This window comes from Maniola jurtina, chromosome 19, assembly GCF_905333055.1.
Source record: "Maniola jurtina chromosome 19, ilManJurt1.1, whole genome shotgun sequence".
Classification (NCBI taxonomy): Eukaryota; Metazoa; Arthropoda; class Insecta; order Lepidoptera; family Nymphalidae; genus Maniola; species Maniola jurtina.
Window position 1 is genome coordinate 10,119,875 of NC_060047.1, and position 18,215 is coordinate 10,138,089.

An 18,215-nucleotide genomic window follows, 5' to 3' on the forward strand; every position below is an offset into this window, starting at 1 on the left:
TCTGAGCAAAGTCAAAGTGCGCTCTATAGATCTCAGCCTAAGTATCTGAAGTAACATAGAATGGATAAGAATATAATGAATGTTTCGGTACCAAAAGTTGTACAAAAATAAATCCAAGTAATAGCGTTTTAGTATGACTATTTTAAACAGAAATAGTTACCTAAGTACACTATTTAAAATAATTAGGCACCATAAAGAGTGATATCTTTCCTGAAAAAATTTTTTGACCATCGTTTGCGATCAATAATATGCTTAAAACAAAATTGTAATTATTCTTACATTATTATTAGTTTTAAGAAAACAACATTTTAATGCTTAGAATTAACTTTATTTTGCAAAACGTAACAACAAATTTTGTAACTAACTTACAATTTATTTAACTATCCACGTGTTTTCATATTAGTTAAAATCGTGAAACTGTTCAATATCTTCGGAAAAGTATTTTCGTCTATCGGACATGGGTTGTAAAGTTCGCAGTTTTGCCCACTACGTCCCTTTGTTGTTGCTATTTCCAAAGCTGTTGTATTGACCATCGATGATAGAAGTCTGTTTCTAAAAATAAAGAAAACAGTAAAAGAAAAGAAGGCACGATTTCACTGTATTGTATATTTTGTAGAGCAGACGTTAGACGATCTTGATCTAAGAAAAGCATAATGTAGCTGACTCTATAATTGTACACAAATCTCTAGACTAAATTAAATTGGTCTAATGTATTGCTGTCCCTTTTATAACACTCCCATAGGATAGAAAAGGATATCAGAGCACCACGCAATAGATAGCAACGATAACCTAGTTAATAGATAAAGAGCCAGCGCGTGCCAGAGCTTCGTTATTTTATAAAAGCTGAAAGTTTCTCTGCGCATTATCCCCAACGCAACGCTGGCTCTTAGTCTATGAGTTTAGATATAACATATAATAGAATTATCTACACGTCTTGGACGTCAAAGATACCGATGAATTGACGAAATATGCAAAGACCCTTGAGTTTGTGTTTTAATTAACTCCTAGTATTGGACACCCAACAGTTTAGGTAGTAGGTACTTGGTAATTAGATAAGGGAAATAATGGAAAAAAAATCGTTATATCTAACATACTTACTAAAATAATTTCAGTATGTAAGTAGGTAACTGTAGTATTTGGAAATGTTTGATTACCTCATAATTTGTTTCAAAGTGTTCATAACCTCTGGATTTTTACTCCTCTGACTGGACCAACAGGCTATCCTCTCAGGACATCCGCGGCTATTTGATAATAGTTTTTCAGTTATGAACATAGTCGAATCAGTGTCGTTTTCGAGGGCTACTGAAATAAAAAATATTTTACTCGTGCCGTGCTAATCGAACCGCATGAGTGAAAGACGCGACCAAACACATTTTGCCACGTATAACCTAAATACCTTCAAAGCAAGAGTGAATAGACAACTTCTAGGCAAAAACGCTACATCCTAGACATCATTGCTTTTCTAAGCATGATTGTCATCAAGCGCAGAAACCTAGTTGATAGATTGTGCTGCAAAACATGCAATTACTGCGGTTAAAACACTGCGGTTGTGATATAATCAGCAGCAGCCACACTTTATTCGAGGAATGTTTCTTGTGAGAAACTGAAGATATCTATTCATACTCCATCAATATAAATATAATTAGGTCCGTTTTTAGTGAAAGACGATGAACCGTTTTCAGAACAAAATTCAGCCTTAGGTACATTACTAAAATATGTATTCGATTTTTACTTACTTTTTACCTAAAGAGAATGTAGATACTCTTTGGTACTAATAAACGACACAAAAATAATATAAAATCTGCTAGGTTCTGACATTCTCATTTCAAATAGATAAGCACTACAACAAAATGTCAGTTGTATAGAGGACATCAAAACATAACTTTCGGGTTACAAAATAAAATTTTCAGTGTCCAGTTATGCAATAATATAGGACAGGGCGTTAACATACAATAGCGGTATGCGCTTTTTTATTTCTATACAAATATAGACTACTTCTCTTTTTCCATGAGACTACAATATGTTTAAGGCATCGATGGTTTAAGGGCTACGAGAGTAACCAGATAACCTTTTGCATTAATAATGCAAAAGTTCATCTGGCTTCATAAATGTGGGTTTCACTTTAGGCACAGGCACATTGTTATCTCTAATTCCTCGAGTAGCAAATTTTTAGTGTAGGTGTTTTAAGGTGCCTACTTGGTTTACAAAGAAATTTAATACCGTGCAAGTGGTAACTAGTTCTATTGTTACGAATAAAAGCGAAGAAACTTACCTATGAATATTCTCATAAAAATATTAAACTTGGCAGGTCATGGAGCAAATGTACCTGGTTGAGATATTCATAGACAAAGTTACAATCTATGCATCTGAAGAAGATGAAAAGAGTGGTGCGAACAAAAATCTCATAATAAAAATAAAATTTGGGCCCAAAGTACAGTTCATCATCAAAGAGGGCCAACTAGCTCTAAACGAAGACAAGAAAGATGATATTATAGAATGTGATGAAAACGGGAAACGAAAATGGACAAGGACAATAAGAGTGGGAAAGTCATACTTGTTTCCATCGTATCCTGACACTGTACTTATGACACTTAGTAAGTTTCCTCTCGAGATCGAAGTATGGAACGATGATGAGAACGAGGTAGAAATATTTGTTGGCATCGGTACGATGTACTGGGAAACTGAGTTCTACCACATGTTAAAAGAAACTGCTGATGCGAATAAACTCCATGAACCATTGACAATAAAACAAAATACAATACTGTTTGCGGAATGTTGCTGTAAACGCGTCGGCGAGATATCATTCATTCTCAGAGTAAGCGCTTTAGGGGAAAGTATCATAACAGAATTTCAGCAACTAATGAAAGATCCAGATACCTTTGTTTTTAGAACTAACAAAGCACCGAGCATGTTTCAATGTAAAAGAATTGAAGGCGATGACCCCAACTTCTGTATGGTTGGTAGTTTATACGAAACGACTACTTTAGAAGATCCATCTATAGTTAACCGAGCTCAAGACCGAATAGAAGTTTGCACGGAGTTACAAAGCTGCGGTATCGGACAAAATGACACAGACTATAGTTGCAGGCATGGCACTGAAGATACATCGGCCCAAGCGAAAAAGAAATATCCAATTGATAAGATCAAAATGGGAGATATTGTAGGGCCATGTGGTAATACGAATTGTCCATTAGCACATAAAGTTAGAACATATATTAGGAACTTAGAAACCTATAAAAAAGAAGCTGAAGGTAAAGTAACCGGATCAAAGGGCGCTGTAACAAGAAAGATTTGCGGTTCTTGTGATTGTAAAGATGACCGTTGGCATCGTGATGAATGTCCTGAAAACATAGGAAAGGATGGCACGCCAAGTAAGGTCGAGTGTTCAGGTTGCGGTGGTATGACTCCAGCAGGTAAAACTTGTGAAGATAACAAAAACAAAAATACAGTTGCGTATGTCTTTAGTGTAACCAAAGTACCGGGTTTCAAAGAATCTGTGTATAGTAAAAATGGCATAGTGGAAAACATGCCCGACTTTTGCAATATCGACGAAAATCTAGCATCTTATAGTAAGGGATGCGCATGTGGTCGTCCAGGATGCACTTGGACTCAGGAACTGGAAAATTCAATAAGTGCACAGAGCGTACATCCACCTACTCAAAATACAAGAAACACACCAAGCGTACAAATGGTTACAGATAAATCAATAAAGCCACCTTGTGTAAGAACTCCCTCAGAAATTAAAGCTTACACATACTCTCAACTACCCGAAACCAAAGGCCCTGGTCGAAATATTGGTAACCAATCTTTTGTTTACAATGCCGATGTTAAAGAAAAGGAGTCAAAAAGAAAAATAGCCGTTTATAATTGTGCTGAGATCCCCGATGATAAGGACTGCAAATGTAATCCACCTAAACCTACGCCACCGTGCAAAACATTCGACTGCGAATGTATTACAGAAACTGCCAACATTGCAACGAGAAAAACACACCGACCATACTGTCCATCCTTCAAGCACAAAGACACGTGTCCTGTGACAATAAAGAATGAAGAAGAGGGAAAGAAAGTTGAAGACGATGAGGATGAGGCTGAACCTCTACCTTACGGTTTACCACCCATAAAACTCGGGCCCTGTCCTGTAATGGGTAGACCTTGTTCAGTTCCAGACGGATTTGCCAGAATGTACAAAACTGCAGCGTTACCTGCCTTGCCACCTAGTTACAATGACGCTGGTAAAGTTTGCTGTTCCAAAGAATACGAAAGAATAAAGAAAGCACTGAAAGAATATATGAAACATGAGAAAGACAACGATTACAGATGTGTGAACAGGTTCAACGTGGACACTGAAAGAAGGTGTTGTGACAAAGAAAAAAGACTTTTATCATTGACCGGTAAAAGCTGCTGCGGGTCTCATAAAATGGCTATACAGAAGAAATTCCAGATACAGGATGAAAAGAAAATTTCTTAACTATAACATTGATATTTTATTTTGTAACCCACTAGTGTAATTTTAAGACCTGATTAAACTTATGCAACTGATTTTGATGTTTAATTTTTTACGCATTATTTTGCTCAGTAATTTTTAATAGTACTAACTGTATTACAGTTATTTTGTTTAAAATATGTTAGAATGTGGACTTACTCTACTTTATCACACTAATCACACTAATATTATAAAGGAGAAAGTTTGTATGTGTGTGTGTGTGTGTGTGTGTGTGTGTGTGTGTGTGTGTGTGTGTGTGTGTGTGTGTGTGTGTGTGTGTGTGTGTGTGTGTATGTTTGTTACTCCTTCACGCAAAAACTACTGGACGGATTGGGCTGAAATTTATAATGGATATAGATTATACCCTGGATTAGCACATAGGCTACTTTTTATCCCGGAAAATCAAAGAGTTCCCACGGGAATTTTAAAAAACTACATCCACGCGAACGAAGTCGCGGGTATCAGCTAGTTAAAAATAAAATTATTGTAATTTTTGACTTGTTGAAAGTATTCGGGTACCTACGTTTTTTTTTTAAATATATTCTCTGCAGATTTCTTAACTTTTCGAAATGGCCGATGGTGAAGAAGGTGAAAGGAAGAAAAAGAAGAAAAATGCTTCCAAATACAATTACAGTTTTGGCGACGTCCACCCGGGTAACTAAATGAAGTCCGGTAGATTTAATTATGAAGTTGTAGTATCGTACCTAGAGATAATTTTTCGGTATTTATTTGTAGGAAACACAATTGGCCACAAAATATGCAACCCGTTCCTAAAACCAGGATACCCGGTTCCCGCGTCGATGGGCTGGCTCTGGAATACACCGGACGTTCCCGGGATGAAGGTTTACATTTCCTAAATAATATTTTAGATTACATAACTATACCCTACCAGGTAAGATAGGGACTTTAAAGTTACTTGTCATTGAATGAATAAATAAACCAACGTACGCCACCGACATAATAGAATGAAGAATTCAGGCCCGAAGGCAAAATCAATATTAACCTTTTTTTTATCTGTTGCTATTTAAATTGCAACATCCTTATCGACAATTAACTACTTATATTATTATTCTAATGTAATCTAAACTCAAACTAATTTTATTTGAAGGTCCCCAGCTGTTCATCCTGTATCGTTGCATTTTCACATCTAATGACTTATAATTTGACCTTAATATTGACCTCTTCAGCCTCGACGAGGTTGGCAGCCAGGTGCCATTGGTAAAAGCGTAGCCAAAATGATGACGTTCAAATGTACACGTAGTGGTCCAGACAGGGATAAGAGCAAGAAGAAAAAGAAAAGAGGTCACACTGCTGGTGCTGATATGGGAGGTGGAGATTCTGAACCGGATGAGCCTTTAGAACCAAAACCTACTTTGAAGGTTCAGAGAAAGGGAGACGTGTTTACAATTGAGGTGAGTTGGACAAATATGAAGAAAATAAAGACACAGGGAACTTCATTTTAGGAGAAGTTTAACTGAGTGAAGGATAAGACATCATAAAATATCACATACTAGCTGTACCCGGCATGCGTTGCAATGTCGTAAACAAACATGATTTTTTTTATTCATATACTTAGTTTTTTTGATGCAGGAACCATCTCGGGCGCCCTCAGAACACCCTACCAAAGTTTCATAAAAATCTGATCAGCGGTTTAGCCGCCTATAGAACATAAACATACAAAGATTGATTTTTATATATAAGATAAAGGGTAGGTTCATCTAAACATGAACTATAGACAGATATCAACTCAAAAGTACAATAAAAGAAGAAAAATAAAGTTAGTTCGTCTAGTAGATGAATCATAAAAATCGTGACTTTATTTCGATTCCTTTACGTTGTCCATAAATCACTGCAAAGATCCGTGAACCATCGAATTCTTTATTATGAATTTTTGAAACTTTTTGTATAACTTTCAGGTGAATCCCTTAAAGGATCTGACAGAAATCGGCCCGAACGAGGATCCTTACGTTGATTGCGATCCGATGGTTTTCAAGATCATCAAAAAACGCAGTCCCGAGGAACAAGCGAAGGTCGAAGCGAGGAAAATGGTCAAACTGAAGAAACAACGAGACGCTGAGATCCGCAAAGCCTTGGCAGAAGCTGTTGAGGATATATGTAAATGTGCTTATATGGATGTGTTCTGTAATGACTTGAGTGCTATTGACAAAGTGATCGACAGCTGCCCAGCGTTCAAAGAGCCTGAATGCATTTGCAAGAGTGAATCATTGAGTTCCTTATCGAGTAATGCGACTTGGGACATCGAATACACTCCCCCGTTCGGATGTTTCGATTTAAACCCGAAGAAGCGTAGGAACTACATCCATGTGGAGACTCAGTACATACCAGCAGATGCGGGAATCGTTGAGACGCCGAAGATAAAGCCTAAAAAGCCATCATGCACGTCCATGAAATCGAAAAGTAAAGCGAGAAAAAAATGAGTGTATGATACACACGTTATTTGGATCGCCAAATTTTTTTTTTGTTGTGAGGTATTTATGCTAATAATTGTTTGCATTTAAAAGTCTACTTATTGTTAGTTGTTTGAAAGTCTTAAGATTTTTTTTAGAAAATAAACAATATTTAGAAGTGCTTTGTTGTTTAATTTTTTAACTCATTTTAGGAACCACTTTTTACCTATTTATTGGTAATTTGGGAATGTGATTCCTAATCGGGGCGGTCCGGGGTTCTTTCCCGGATTCGTTATTCTAAATTATGGATGTTTAACTTAAAGTAGTAGGTGTGTATTCACTTATATTTTTTGTTTAAGTATGTATAATTTTTTTTAGTACAATTTAAAATATACGTACTTCTTGAAGAGCGGTCGTAATGGTGCCACGACGTAGCTTTATTCAATAGAGGCGCAAAAATACTCGTGGATAGTATTAATAAGCCCCCAAGCATCAGTGCTACTGGATTCAAATTGATTATCGGGACACTCTGAAAAATATTTAAAACATTTACAAAATAAAACGAAAACAACTTAGAAGTCGCCACCCACCGAAGTTATATGCTCATCACGTCTGAAAACTATTATGCTCGAATGCAGGATTTCCTTAGACCTAAGGAATGATATAAGGAGAGCTCCTGGATATCTGCGCGGACTAAAACACCAGAAAAACACCCAAAATTCTGTTCCATTCTGGTTTGTCCTTGGAAGCCTTGTTCTTAGGAACTATATGCTAGAGAGGCATTTAAGGCCAAAAGTCTATAAAGCACTAGTTTTTTAACTGTCGATATATTAAGATTTTCATTTCAATTATTTAGAAATAGGTAGGTAGGTATCCTAGTAATTCTCTTACTGAGTACTCACAATGCCTGGAAAACCAAATTGAGCGACAGCGTCGATTGTTTTCCTAATGGGTATTTTTAAGAATGGAATTGAAAAATCAAGCCCGACCTGAAATCATACAAAACAAGTGTAAATTAAAAATTTATAACACCCCCGACAAGTTAAGGTTACAGTAACTAGAAAACAGCTGATAACTATCAAACGGCTGAACCGATTTTCTTGGATTATAGCTTAGAACACTCTCGATCAAGCCACCTTTCAAACAAAAAAAAACTAAATTAAAATCGGCTCATTAGTTTAGGAGCTACGATGCCACAGACAGATACACAGATACACACGTCAAACTTATAACACCCCTCTTTTTGGGTCGGGGGTTAAAAAATAAAGCTTATCTTGTTTCATTTTACCATAGCTTTTACAGTTATTCCAAAAGCATTACTTACGACAAAAATTTTACCTACTACCGACTGGGTAGGCTGGATGGATCTTTGCTGCCCTGAAGATGATTTTTCCTCTTTAGAATCATAAGTCCCGTAAAAATATAAAAAATGAAGAAAACCAAGTATAAATCTGAGCAATTTTTACGGCTGATATGGCCAGCCCTTATTTCCTTCTCAGTCTTGATCTATTGGACGAATAATACGTACTTAGTACCCAAGTAATTTTTTTATGACTTACCTCAACATCCTCAGCATCCGCATTAAAAGAAAATATTCTTGGTTTTCGCGATTCATTTTTGAAATCTCCACACGATACAAAACCCAACAAACTGCACACTATTAAAAACTTTGAGGAACACAGGAACATATTTAATTTCCGAAACTCTCCCTCAAACAGATAACATCAAATTTCCAAAATTAAAATTAACTTTTAGGTAATTATTAAAAAATAACGATTCTGTTTAGCACTGAACCTCCGAAATTTGAAATTAATTTAGCTAAAAATCAGGCATGTTTATTCTGCTATAACTTTAGTCGGATTGACGCCATTTTACGGCGAATTTACAGAAATAGCGTAGAGCGTACGACCGAAAGGTAGTATACGAATAGGTAACGTTTCCGCGTATTGTTGCGAAAAATTATAACAGTTTATAACGTACAAGATAGCAATCAAGCAACCTAGGGCTAAGATAGACATGGCATTTATACAACCAAATCGATTAATCTTACTTTTAGTAATCCACCGTCCATTGGATGGTGTCAGGTAAAAAAAAAACTCGGGATGATAGTAAGGGGATGTCTTTTTAGACCCAAAGGGTAAAAACGGAGCCCTATTAATGTTGCTGTTTAATGCTGCTGTTTGCTCTGCTACAAACTAGGTAAGTATCTAATCTAAACTTCTATACTAATTATTTTATTTATTTATTTATTTTATTTGTACCAGAAAGTTGTAACAATATAAATAAAAAGAAAGAAAAAGTGGACAGGGAAGCACTTATTATATAATTAAGAAGTAATAATATTATTATAATAAAGAGGTTATTATTAATATTAAGTTTCTAAGTTTGTTTGTAGGAAGTAATCTCTGAAACTACTGAACCGATTTTGAAAATTCTTTTACCAGTAGAAAGCTACATTAATTCCTCAGTGACATAGTACGCATTAACACGTTCACTGCGTTACGCGGTGGATTAGATCTGATACGATACTGCCATTCAGTGCGGGAGCTAAAAACTCGTGTCGTCTCGTTTTTGCGAAGCAATTTTTTCGTACATTTTTACATTTTCGAATGAAACGACTAATGTAGGCCTATATAATGACTTCTAACCTACTCAGATTTATAATAAAATCGTAAGAGATTTTTTCCACCTCAGACCGACAGAACAGCAAAATTTTACTTTTGGTGCGGTACGAGATGCATTAAATCTCTAAGCATCTCGGACGCGTTGAGTCGATGAATTATGACTAGTGTTGGGTTTGTTTTAACAAGTAACGAACGTAATAATTTCCCCTAGAATATGAATTTTAACTTGACCGCGCACAGGAAAAGATCAAGAAGAATGTTAGAACTATCTTTTAAGAATGATCTTCAAAAATCCGTTTAGAATGGTACCGAAAACTGATGATGAAAATAATTTTTGGAACAGCCGTAACAAACGCTTGGGTTGTTTTTAATATGAAAAACGAAAAAAATAACCAAAAAAAAAGTTTCTCGAAGATATTATTAATAATTTTACTGGAAATTTGACGAATGCAGAACCGTGTCCTAATATTTCAAATACACATAAATATTTAATCGGAAATAAAAGTAAAAGATCCGTTGGTTGTTACGAAAAACATAGAAAACTATTATCAAGCAGAGAAGCAAAAAAAAAAAACAAAAAAAATTAAGGGTTTTTATCAAATGTGCAATAAAGCTTTGTGTCTAAATTGTTTCAGTGAAAAACATTAAAATTCTTTATTTTTTTTTGATTAAAACATTTCTCGATACTTTTTACTATTTCATTTCCCAGCCCTATTTTCTTATCGATATTTAAGAATTAAGTGCGATACGTGATCAAGATCACCTCGTATTTTTTTGTCATTATGTGCGTTACGAGATGAGAAACAACTCGTAAAAGTTTTTTAATTATTTTCTAGGTAAAATTTTAAAATATCTTTAGGCGGGGCGGATTACATACTAAAGAAACATTAATTTATCGATTGATTTGATTAAATTTTATTTGTCACTAAAATTCATAAAAATCTAGATGTTCAAAATAATCTTAGCATACGAGGTGCCTTACATCGCTTTCCGATCTAACGCAAAAACCAATACGCAGTGATATCTGCCTCGTAACGCACCTGCTTATAGATAGCCAAAATAGTACCCGCAGTAAACGTGTTAAAAAATAGAGTCCAATGAGAAAAATTTAATAAGCTATCCGTGTGAAGCCGCGGCGGGTAAGTAATATACTCGTACGCATAATATTATATCAGCTACCTACTCTAAATCTTTGCTGGGTAGTGTCAAACGTTCTTTGGAGAGCTCATTATTGATGATTTATGCTAGACAATGCCGGGCCTGAACCGTGCCACGTTCAAGGCGCGTCCGATGCGCCGAAGATCCACGGAGTGCAATTTTGTATGAAGAAACGTAACACGGACGAGGCTCGGAAGACTCGGGCATGGCACGTTCTGATGTGACCTCATAAATCTATCCATAGCCATCTATGTGTCAGGACGGTTCGGGATTAATCATCCCTTAATCTCCCTAAGCACATATTTTTAACCCCCGACCCAAAAAGAGGGATGTTATAAGTTTGACGTGTGTATCTGTGTATCTGTCTGTGGCATCGTAGCTCCTAAACTAATGAACCGATTTTTAGTTTGAAAGGTGGCTTGATCGAGAGTGTTCTTAGCTATAATCCAAGAAAATCGGTTCAGCCGTTTGAAAGTTCAACTTCAAATCAGCTCTTCAACCTCCACTTTTCGGGGGTGTTACAAATTTTTAATTTACACTTGTCAATATTTGTGACACAAACATGCTAAAACGAATATTAATAGATAAAATTATTATAATTAGATTTCAAATAATTATACTTTCGTGGCTGTCTTGTCTTGTAGAAATTTTACTCTATCGTCCAACTAAGTACTGTCAATTTGTTATATTTTTCACGGTACATGAACGGATGATGTCGTCTTGTTTTGAAATTACCTATCTCATTTTTTATGTAGATTCAACGCTTTTTGTGCCCCCACAAAATTACCTACCTACCTGCCTAATTATCACACTAATATTATGACATGGCGAAAGTTTGTGTGGATGTGTGTGTGTATGTTTGTTACTCCTTCACGCAAAAACTTCTAGACGGATTTGGCTGAAATTTGGAATGGAGATAGATACAATCCTGGATTAGCATTAGGCTACTTTTTATCCCGGAAATTCAAAGAGATTCGGGATTTTGGGAAACCTAAATCCACGCGGACGAAGTCGCGGGCATCAGCTAATGGTCTTTGCGGTCCAGCTGGGAGAGGGTGCGTCCTGCGGAGCGGTTAGAGTTCGAGATGCCCTCTTTGACCCGTCCTCGATTAGGACACGTCAGCGCGTTTTCCTATCAATTTCTTGTAAATATTATGAGTTTATTTTACACTAGCTGACCAATGCCCGCGACTTCGTTCGCGTGGATGTAAGTTTTTGCCGAAAAATAGGAAAAATCCCGTAGGAACTCTTTGATTTTCCGGGATAAAAGTAGCCTATGTGTTAATTCAGGGTAAAATGTATATATGTAGGGAAATTGCGCCTGATTTGACCAAAATGTCAACATTATATATACATGGTTGATGGCGCGCAGCTCATAGACGCATTAAAACATTGTTTACCCTAGTTGAACCCACTCAGTTGTTATTTTCCAGTCATGAACTAGGTGAATAGATACCTATCTTACTTTTTCATTTTTAAAAATATTTAAGTTAGCCCTTGACTGCAATCTCAGCTGGTGGTAAGTGATGATGCAGTTTAAAATGGAAGCGGACTAACCTGGTATGGCAGTTTTCATGCTTACATAAGCGTCTAATCATGTGCACTCCACTAGTTAAATATAAGTCTATGTCTTAGTGCAAATACAGTTCGATTTCTAGTTTGGAAGTTTAACATAATTAAATAAATCCTCAATTTTTTTAATACAAATTGTGGAAAGGCGGATTGTCATGTAATTACGCCCATGAACATCTGGAGTACCAGAGTAACTGCCAATGCGTTGCTGGCTATCAGGAATTTATTGACCCACCCTTTGAAATAGTTTAGCGGGAACTCCATGGTTGGCTCGGTTGGCTGTGCAAAATATCACGGAAAATAACTTCAAGATCACTCTTCCGATATAAAGACAATAAGTAGGGCATGCAAAGAGAGCCTACGTTTTTGCAAAGGCTAGGCTTCCATCGAGGTGGTTAATTTGGGAGTATTCTAAATTTTTGTAAATTTTCGAAATGGATTGAAAACTGTCTCAAAAATCTTCCCGTTGCGATACCATCTCGACCATCTCACACCGTGACCGGTAAAAGTGGTGTTGTGCAATCAACATACGACAATAGTGTTTCCCCATACGATTGTTCCGAGGCAGGCTTCGGAACGATTTCTATAAAGTATTCATACGGACGCGGAATAGGGCAGTGACGTCTGTGATCTTGTCAAGATGGGTCTGCAGATAACTGCACTAATACTAGTGATCGTGTGTTCGGGGTGCGCCATGGGAAATTACGATGGGTAAGATATTTACCTACATCAATAGAATCTACTGTGTCATAGGTAACAATCTTTTATGGCAAGCGAACAAGATTGTGGCTTATCAAGACGCTGAACTGACGAGTTTTAAATGGTAGGGTAGAACCAGGAAAAGTAGAAGATGATCAACCCATCGCCAGACCACATGTTTCCTTTCAGAATGAGAAGGGTTTAGGCCGTATTCCGCCACGTTGGTCCAGTGCGGATTGGCAGTCTTCACACACCTTTGAGAACATTATGGAGAACTCTTAGACGGGCAGGTTTCCTCACAATGTTTTCCTTCACCGTTAAAACAAGTGCTATTCTGATTGCCAGGGATTGAACCTCCGACCTCCCTAAAGGAGGCCGACATCCTAACCACAACGCTATCACCACTTTTTAGGTACTTACAGACAGACAGGTAGACAGACAGACAACAAAGTGATCCTATAAGGGTTCCGTTTTTCCTTTTGAACCCTGAAAAATCAATTCTTCTAGAAATTAAACGACTTCATTTAATATTGTAATGTAAGGTTCCTGCCAAGCTCGTACCAGCATACGGAAGACCAGCTCGCGCAGCCTTCAGCCAGGGCTGAAAAGAGCAGAGACGAGAGAGACAGCCAGCCTGACCGGACCCAGAGGTTTGGCATTACGGACTACGGGAACACGGTGAGACATCTTTAAAAAAAAAAAATATCCATGTAATTATGACTTTAAACTCCTCTTACGACAATAATGCAGCGGTTGGGGTTTGAAGTTTGAACCATCGATCTTTTAGAATTCAGTCCGGTTGGGGTTTAAACCGCCGACCTTTCGGAATTCAGTCCGCTACTTAACCGTTGAGCTATTGAGGCTCTGAATCTTTAATAGTAGGTACCTATATAGGGTGCATTTTCTGTCGTTCAGGCATGGGGCCGAACCGGGAATCGAACCCCACACTTAACCTAGAGCGGAGTGAGGTCAAAATAAGTAGGTCAAGAATTTTTAGGGTTCGACATTCGAAGGATACCAACGGGTCGTTATAACTAAGCCTTCACGGTCTATCCGTCTGTCTGTGTGTGAGTGGGCTGTATTCACAGAATACATGTTGTATCTCATGAAATGAACCGTTTATTTCTATTGCTGTTATAACAACTGATGTTAAAAAACCAAGTTGACGACTTTCGAAAAGGCCACCATGCACATTAAAAAAAATTAAAACAACATAGTGTAAATCCTTTGTTTGCATAGGAACAGATTCTCATAGAGATAGTTTCTCAAAAGGACAAAAATGGTACAGTTTCACCCAAAATTTAATACTGGCAACTAGATAAACTAGGTATATCTTGTGCCATGGTACGGAACCCTTCATGTGATATTCGACTCGCACTTGACCGCTTTTTATTTTTCTACAGGGTCCATATGGCAGCACTGCTCCCGGTCTCTATGGTCCAGTGAAAATAGACCTCGGCGGAGTGTTGTTGGGTTCTATTCTGGGCTTCGGCGCTGTCATCATCCTGCCTAAGATCATTCACGCCCTCTCTTACGGCTACGGGGGATATGGTCGTAGTATGTATCTAATTATTTGTATTATTTAGCTAGTAGCTAAAAAAAGAAAAACTGCAAACAATTCTGTATGCGAGTCTGTCATTATAATACGGGGAAGTTGTTTTTTAAAATAGGCTAGCGCTTGGCTGCAATCAGACTTAGTAAGGTAGTAAGTGATGATGCAGCCTAACTTTGAGCGCACTTGGTTAGAAGATGCCTGTTCAGTCTTGACTTGACTTGACTTATATTAAGGGGAATACTGATGCCGGGGGACAGTTCCATATCCTAGCAGTTTGCCTAGACTAGACGATTTCACTGCCACGCGGTAGTTTCGAAAATACGGCTGACTCCGGTCAAAAATCAAAGTCAAATCATTTATTCAAATTGGGTATAGGTACTTTCTTATTGTCAATTATTGCTGAATATGCAATGCAATGATGTAGTGGTGATAATTAATTACGTAAACTCAAATCTAAAGCTACGAGGGTTCCAAACGCACCAAGGTCTCAGAAAAGTCCGAACATAATATCTACGACGTATGATGAAAGGCGAAAAAATAAACTCTTTTTGAGTTGGCATGTAAGTAGACGCTAGACCCTAACAGCTACTGCTATGTAGCTGTAAGAGGCGAATGTGCACCCAGCCTTAATCTTATTAATAATTTTGTCCACAGGCGTAGAAACAGATTTCAGTTCAGTATCGGACATGGTAAATCGATTCGACGAGGTGCTGACTCGATACAACGTCGATTCGTCGTCATGCATGCAACGACTCGCATGCTCTTACGTGCAACTAGCCAATGAAAACATGCTGACTGGCAATGCGACAGATTTCGATGCGTTGCTGACTAACATATCCAGGTTAGAGATTTTAAATGTAATTTTATCGGGGCGAATGTGGATTCCATATACCTGGGCAAAAAGCTCACAGCTTACTCTACCATACTAGCGTCTAGAACAGAAAAAGGCTATTATGTATGATGAATGATGAAAAAGCTACGGTTAAAATTAAATGCTTAACGAAATACTATCATCCATACTAATGTTACAAATGCGAAAGTGTGTCTGTTTGTCTGCTAACTTTTCACGGCCCAACAGTTTAACCGATTCTGACGTTTGGTACAGGGTCAGCTTATATCCCGGGGACGGACTTGCTATTTTTTATTCCGGAAAATCAAAGAGTTCCCGCGGGATTCCTAAAAACCCATCCACTTAACCGATTGTATGAAAATTGGTACCAAGGTAGCTTGCGTCCCTGTAATTGACATAGACATTTTATCCCGGAAAATCAAACAGTTCCCACGGGATTTTTAAAAAACCTAAATCCTCCTAGTAATAAATAATTATTATGAACGAATAATGATCGACTGGTGAATGAATGATGAATGAACAAAAAATGTTTGAAATAAATAAAATGCATAGTTAACATGCTGGTTTCGACTCTCTTCTCACCTACAATAATAATGTTATCTCTTTTACAGTAACTCCTTAGTCCGACGGATGCTGGATGGCACATCGATATATGAAGCGATGTCGACTGGTCGCTCTTTAGACGCAGATTGTCAGCAACTTTACCCGAAATGCAAGCTGGATAGAAAAACTGTGGTCAAAATGATAACCCAACTTGTACCTTCCTCCTAATTTAAGAAAAATCTAGCATTCCCTCCTAATTTCACTCACAATTAATACATAAATGTTGGAAAGATTACGAAGTTATGAGATAAGTGAAGATGTGAAGTTAGCAGGAGGCGCAAAACCACGTCTGCTAATATTTGAGTTGGGTACTAGATCAAATTAAGGGCAGTATATGTAAAAATCATAGATAAATATAATATAAATGCTGATGCTAATTCGGTAATATAGGTACTAAATTGATAGGAGTAACAATTTTCTAACCTTATTTGTAGAAATTGTTGTATAAAAGGATAGAGCTCTATAAGTTTTTGTACAGGTAAATGAATTAATGGCTTTAAAATATTTTAAGCTTTTTTTTGAAAGACTTCAGACGATTTGTAGTTTGTACCTTTTATAGTAATAAAATGTATGAAAAACAAGTGACTTGTGTATAATTTTAATGTCCACCTAACCAATACAAATCACCTAGTTCCTTACTACTAAAAATGTAAGTAAAAATAGCTCAACCACATTGACATAATAATATTATGTACCTAATGTGTGGAAGCCTTGAATAAGAATTATTTCATTTTTTATTGGTAAGTCTTAATATATGTAGAAGAAATAGTATAGATAAAATTCTACGATAGCGAAGGTAAGGCAATAAATAAAACAATTTGTACAAATTTAACAATTTTATTATTTTTATGTCAACACCAAACCCTATCTACATCTGATATGCTCGGCAACTCAATACTCTACGTATTTTATATTCTCTTATTATTTCATGATTTCAACCCTTGTTGCTTTCCACTATTGAATTCCCGATACACAGTAATAAGTATTATATTACGCCGAATACTAACTGTCGTGATTAGAGTGAATGAGCTAATCTCTTTACTTTTAAAGACGAATTTTTCAATACATGAATTATAGATCTATTGTTTAAAAATAAACTATATTTAATGATAAAATGAATGATGAACGAATGAAATCAGTTTGACTATTCACACTATAAAACTACTTAATTGAGTATATACCGCAACAGTTTAGTAGCAGATTGAAATCTCAAAGATCTTGGAATTAGATCTCACTCGTTGAACTTTTAAGTTTTGCCCTACGCCCTAAAAGATACGACAATAGTTCAGCGATGGCTTAATCACGCCTGATATTCATTTGAAATTGATAATATTGTATTATATTATAGTTCATTTAGAAAGTGACTCAAAAAAGTCTAGTATAAAGCTAATAATATGATTTAGCTTCTCATGTTTTAAATTTATAAATAAATATATTTATATGTTGATTAGACTCGAGTAATATTAGCTAATTCAATCCAAACACGACATTTTTTTTCGTTATTTAAAACAAAACGCATTTTAATGACCTAAATTCTCGATATTTAAATGTAAATAATTAGTTCATGCCCTTGAGCATTATATTTGGCAGCTTTATTTTGGTGTATCTACGCGTTTGCTCTGTAGTTTGGTGTTTGAATTTATCTGAAATTTTCACATAGACTAAGTTTGTAACACCAAAATAAAGGTACAGGGGTTTGAGTATTTAACGATTGTAAGCCTCAAGAGTCTAAAACGGAATTTCGCTATAGTCCTGTGCCCTCCCTCCTTAATGTATAATATTTAAAAGTCTTATTATGTAATTGGTAAACCGCAGGCATATTGTATTATGCCATTATTTAAAGTTTCTTTCTAGTTTTCAACGACAAGTTAGCGAACGAATGGAATTTCAGATGATTTTTGACGGTGCGATTTAAAATGGAACGCGATATCGAATTAATGTGAAGGACCAGTTGAGTTTGCCACAATAGAGAAATTCCGTCTTAAATAATGGCAGTCAATGATTGCGTGTAAAACAAGTATTCAGGAATAAAATCAACACAATCTTTATTTTAATTCACTGTTCACTGTTACATTTCTTACACTAAGTAATCTAAAGGTTGATCAAGACAAAGAAAATCATGCGTGTAATGCTGTGGTAGAGCAAATAAGGCTATCATCCGAAAATAATATTATTTTCTTTAACCTGATACACTTATATACAATACACACCACATAAGTTGACAGGATTTTTTTTAGACCTACTGTGGCACGTTCTGGCGGAC

General features: G+C 36.5%; 3 protein-coding genes across 5 annotated transcripts; 2 read left to right on the plus strand and 1 right to left on the minus strand.

The window, feature by feature from the left end:
• Window positions 1-39: 39 nt before the first annotated feature.
• Window positions 40-8,785, minus strand: LOC123874819. Its single transcript, XM_045920342.1, has 5 exons — window positions 8,451-8,785; window positions 7,794-7,880; window positions 7,291-7,420; window positions 1,155-1,302; window positions 40-552 (listed from the first exon to the last, which is right to left on the minus strand). Exons 1-5 carry the CDS (start codon window positions 8,577-8,579, stop codon window positions 381-383), a joined length of 666 nt encoding a protein of 221 aa, XP_045776298.1. The 5' UTR covers window positions 8,580-8,785; the 3' UTR covers window positions 40-380.
• On the plus strand, window positions 1,410-7,072 carry LOC123874802. Of its 3 annotated transcripts, XM_045920306.1 has the most exons (5): window positions 1,620-1,958; window positions 5,035-5,137; window positions 5,219-5,325; window positions 5,671-5,895; window positions 6,400-7,072. In XM_045920306.1, the coding sequence occupies exons 2-5, from the start codon at window positions 5,053-5,055 to the stop codon at window positions 6,919-6,921; spliced, it is 939 nt and encodes a 312-aa protein (XP_045776262.1). In that variant the 5' UTR covers window positions 1,620-1,958; window positions 5,035-5,052; the 3' UTR covers window positions 6,922-7,072. The 3 variants fall into 3 exon arrangements, with proteins under 3 accessions (XP_045776258.1, XP_045776259.1, XP_045776262.1); XM_045920303.1 differs by lacking the exons at window positions 5,035-5,137; window positions 5,219-5,325; window positions 5,671-5,895; window positions 6,400-7,072 and adding exons at window positions 2,309-3,690; window positions 3,775-4,539 and having other exon boundaries at window positions 1,411-1,958; XM_045920302.1 differs by lacking the exons at window positions 5,035-5,137; window positions 5,219-5,325; window positions 5,671-5,895; window positions 6,400-7,072 and adding an exon at window positions 2,309-4,539 and having other exon boundaries at window positions 1,410-1,958.
• Window positions 8,786-12,716: 3,931 nt separating the features above from the next.
• Window positions 12,717-16,419, plus strand: LOC123874817. Its single transcript, XM_045920339.1, has 5 exons — window positions 12,717-12,956; window positions 13,487-13,622; window positions 14,348-14,501; window positions 15,154-15,340; window positions 15,961-16,419. Exons 1-5 carry the CDS (start codon window positions 12,886-12,888, stop codon window positions 16,118-16,120), a joined length of 708 nt encoding a protein of 235 aa, XP_045776295.1. The 5' UTR covers window positions 12,717-12,885; the 3' UTR covers window positions 16,121-16,419.
• Window positions 16,420-18,215: the final 1,796 nt, after the last annotated feature.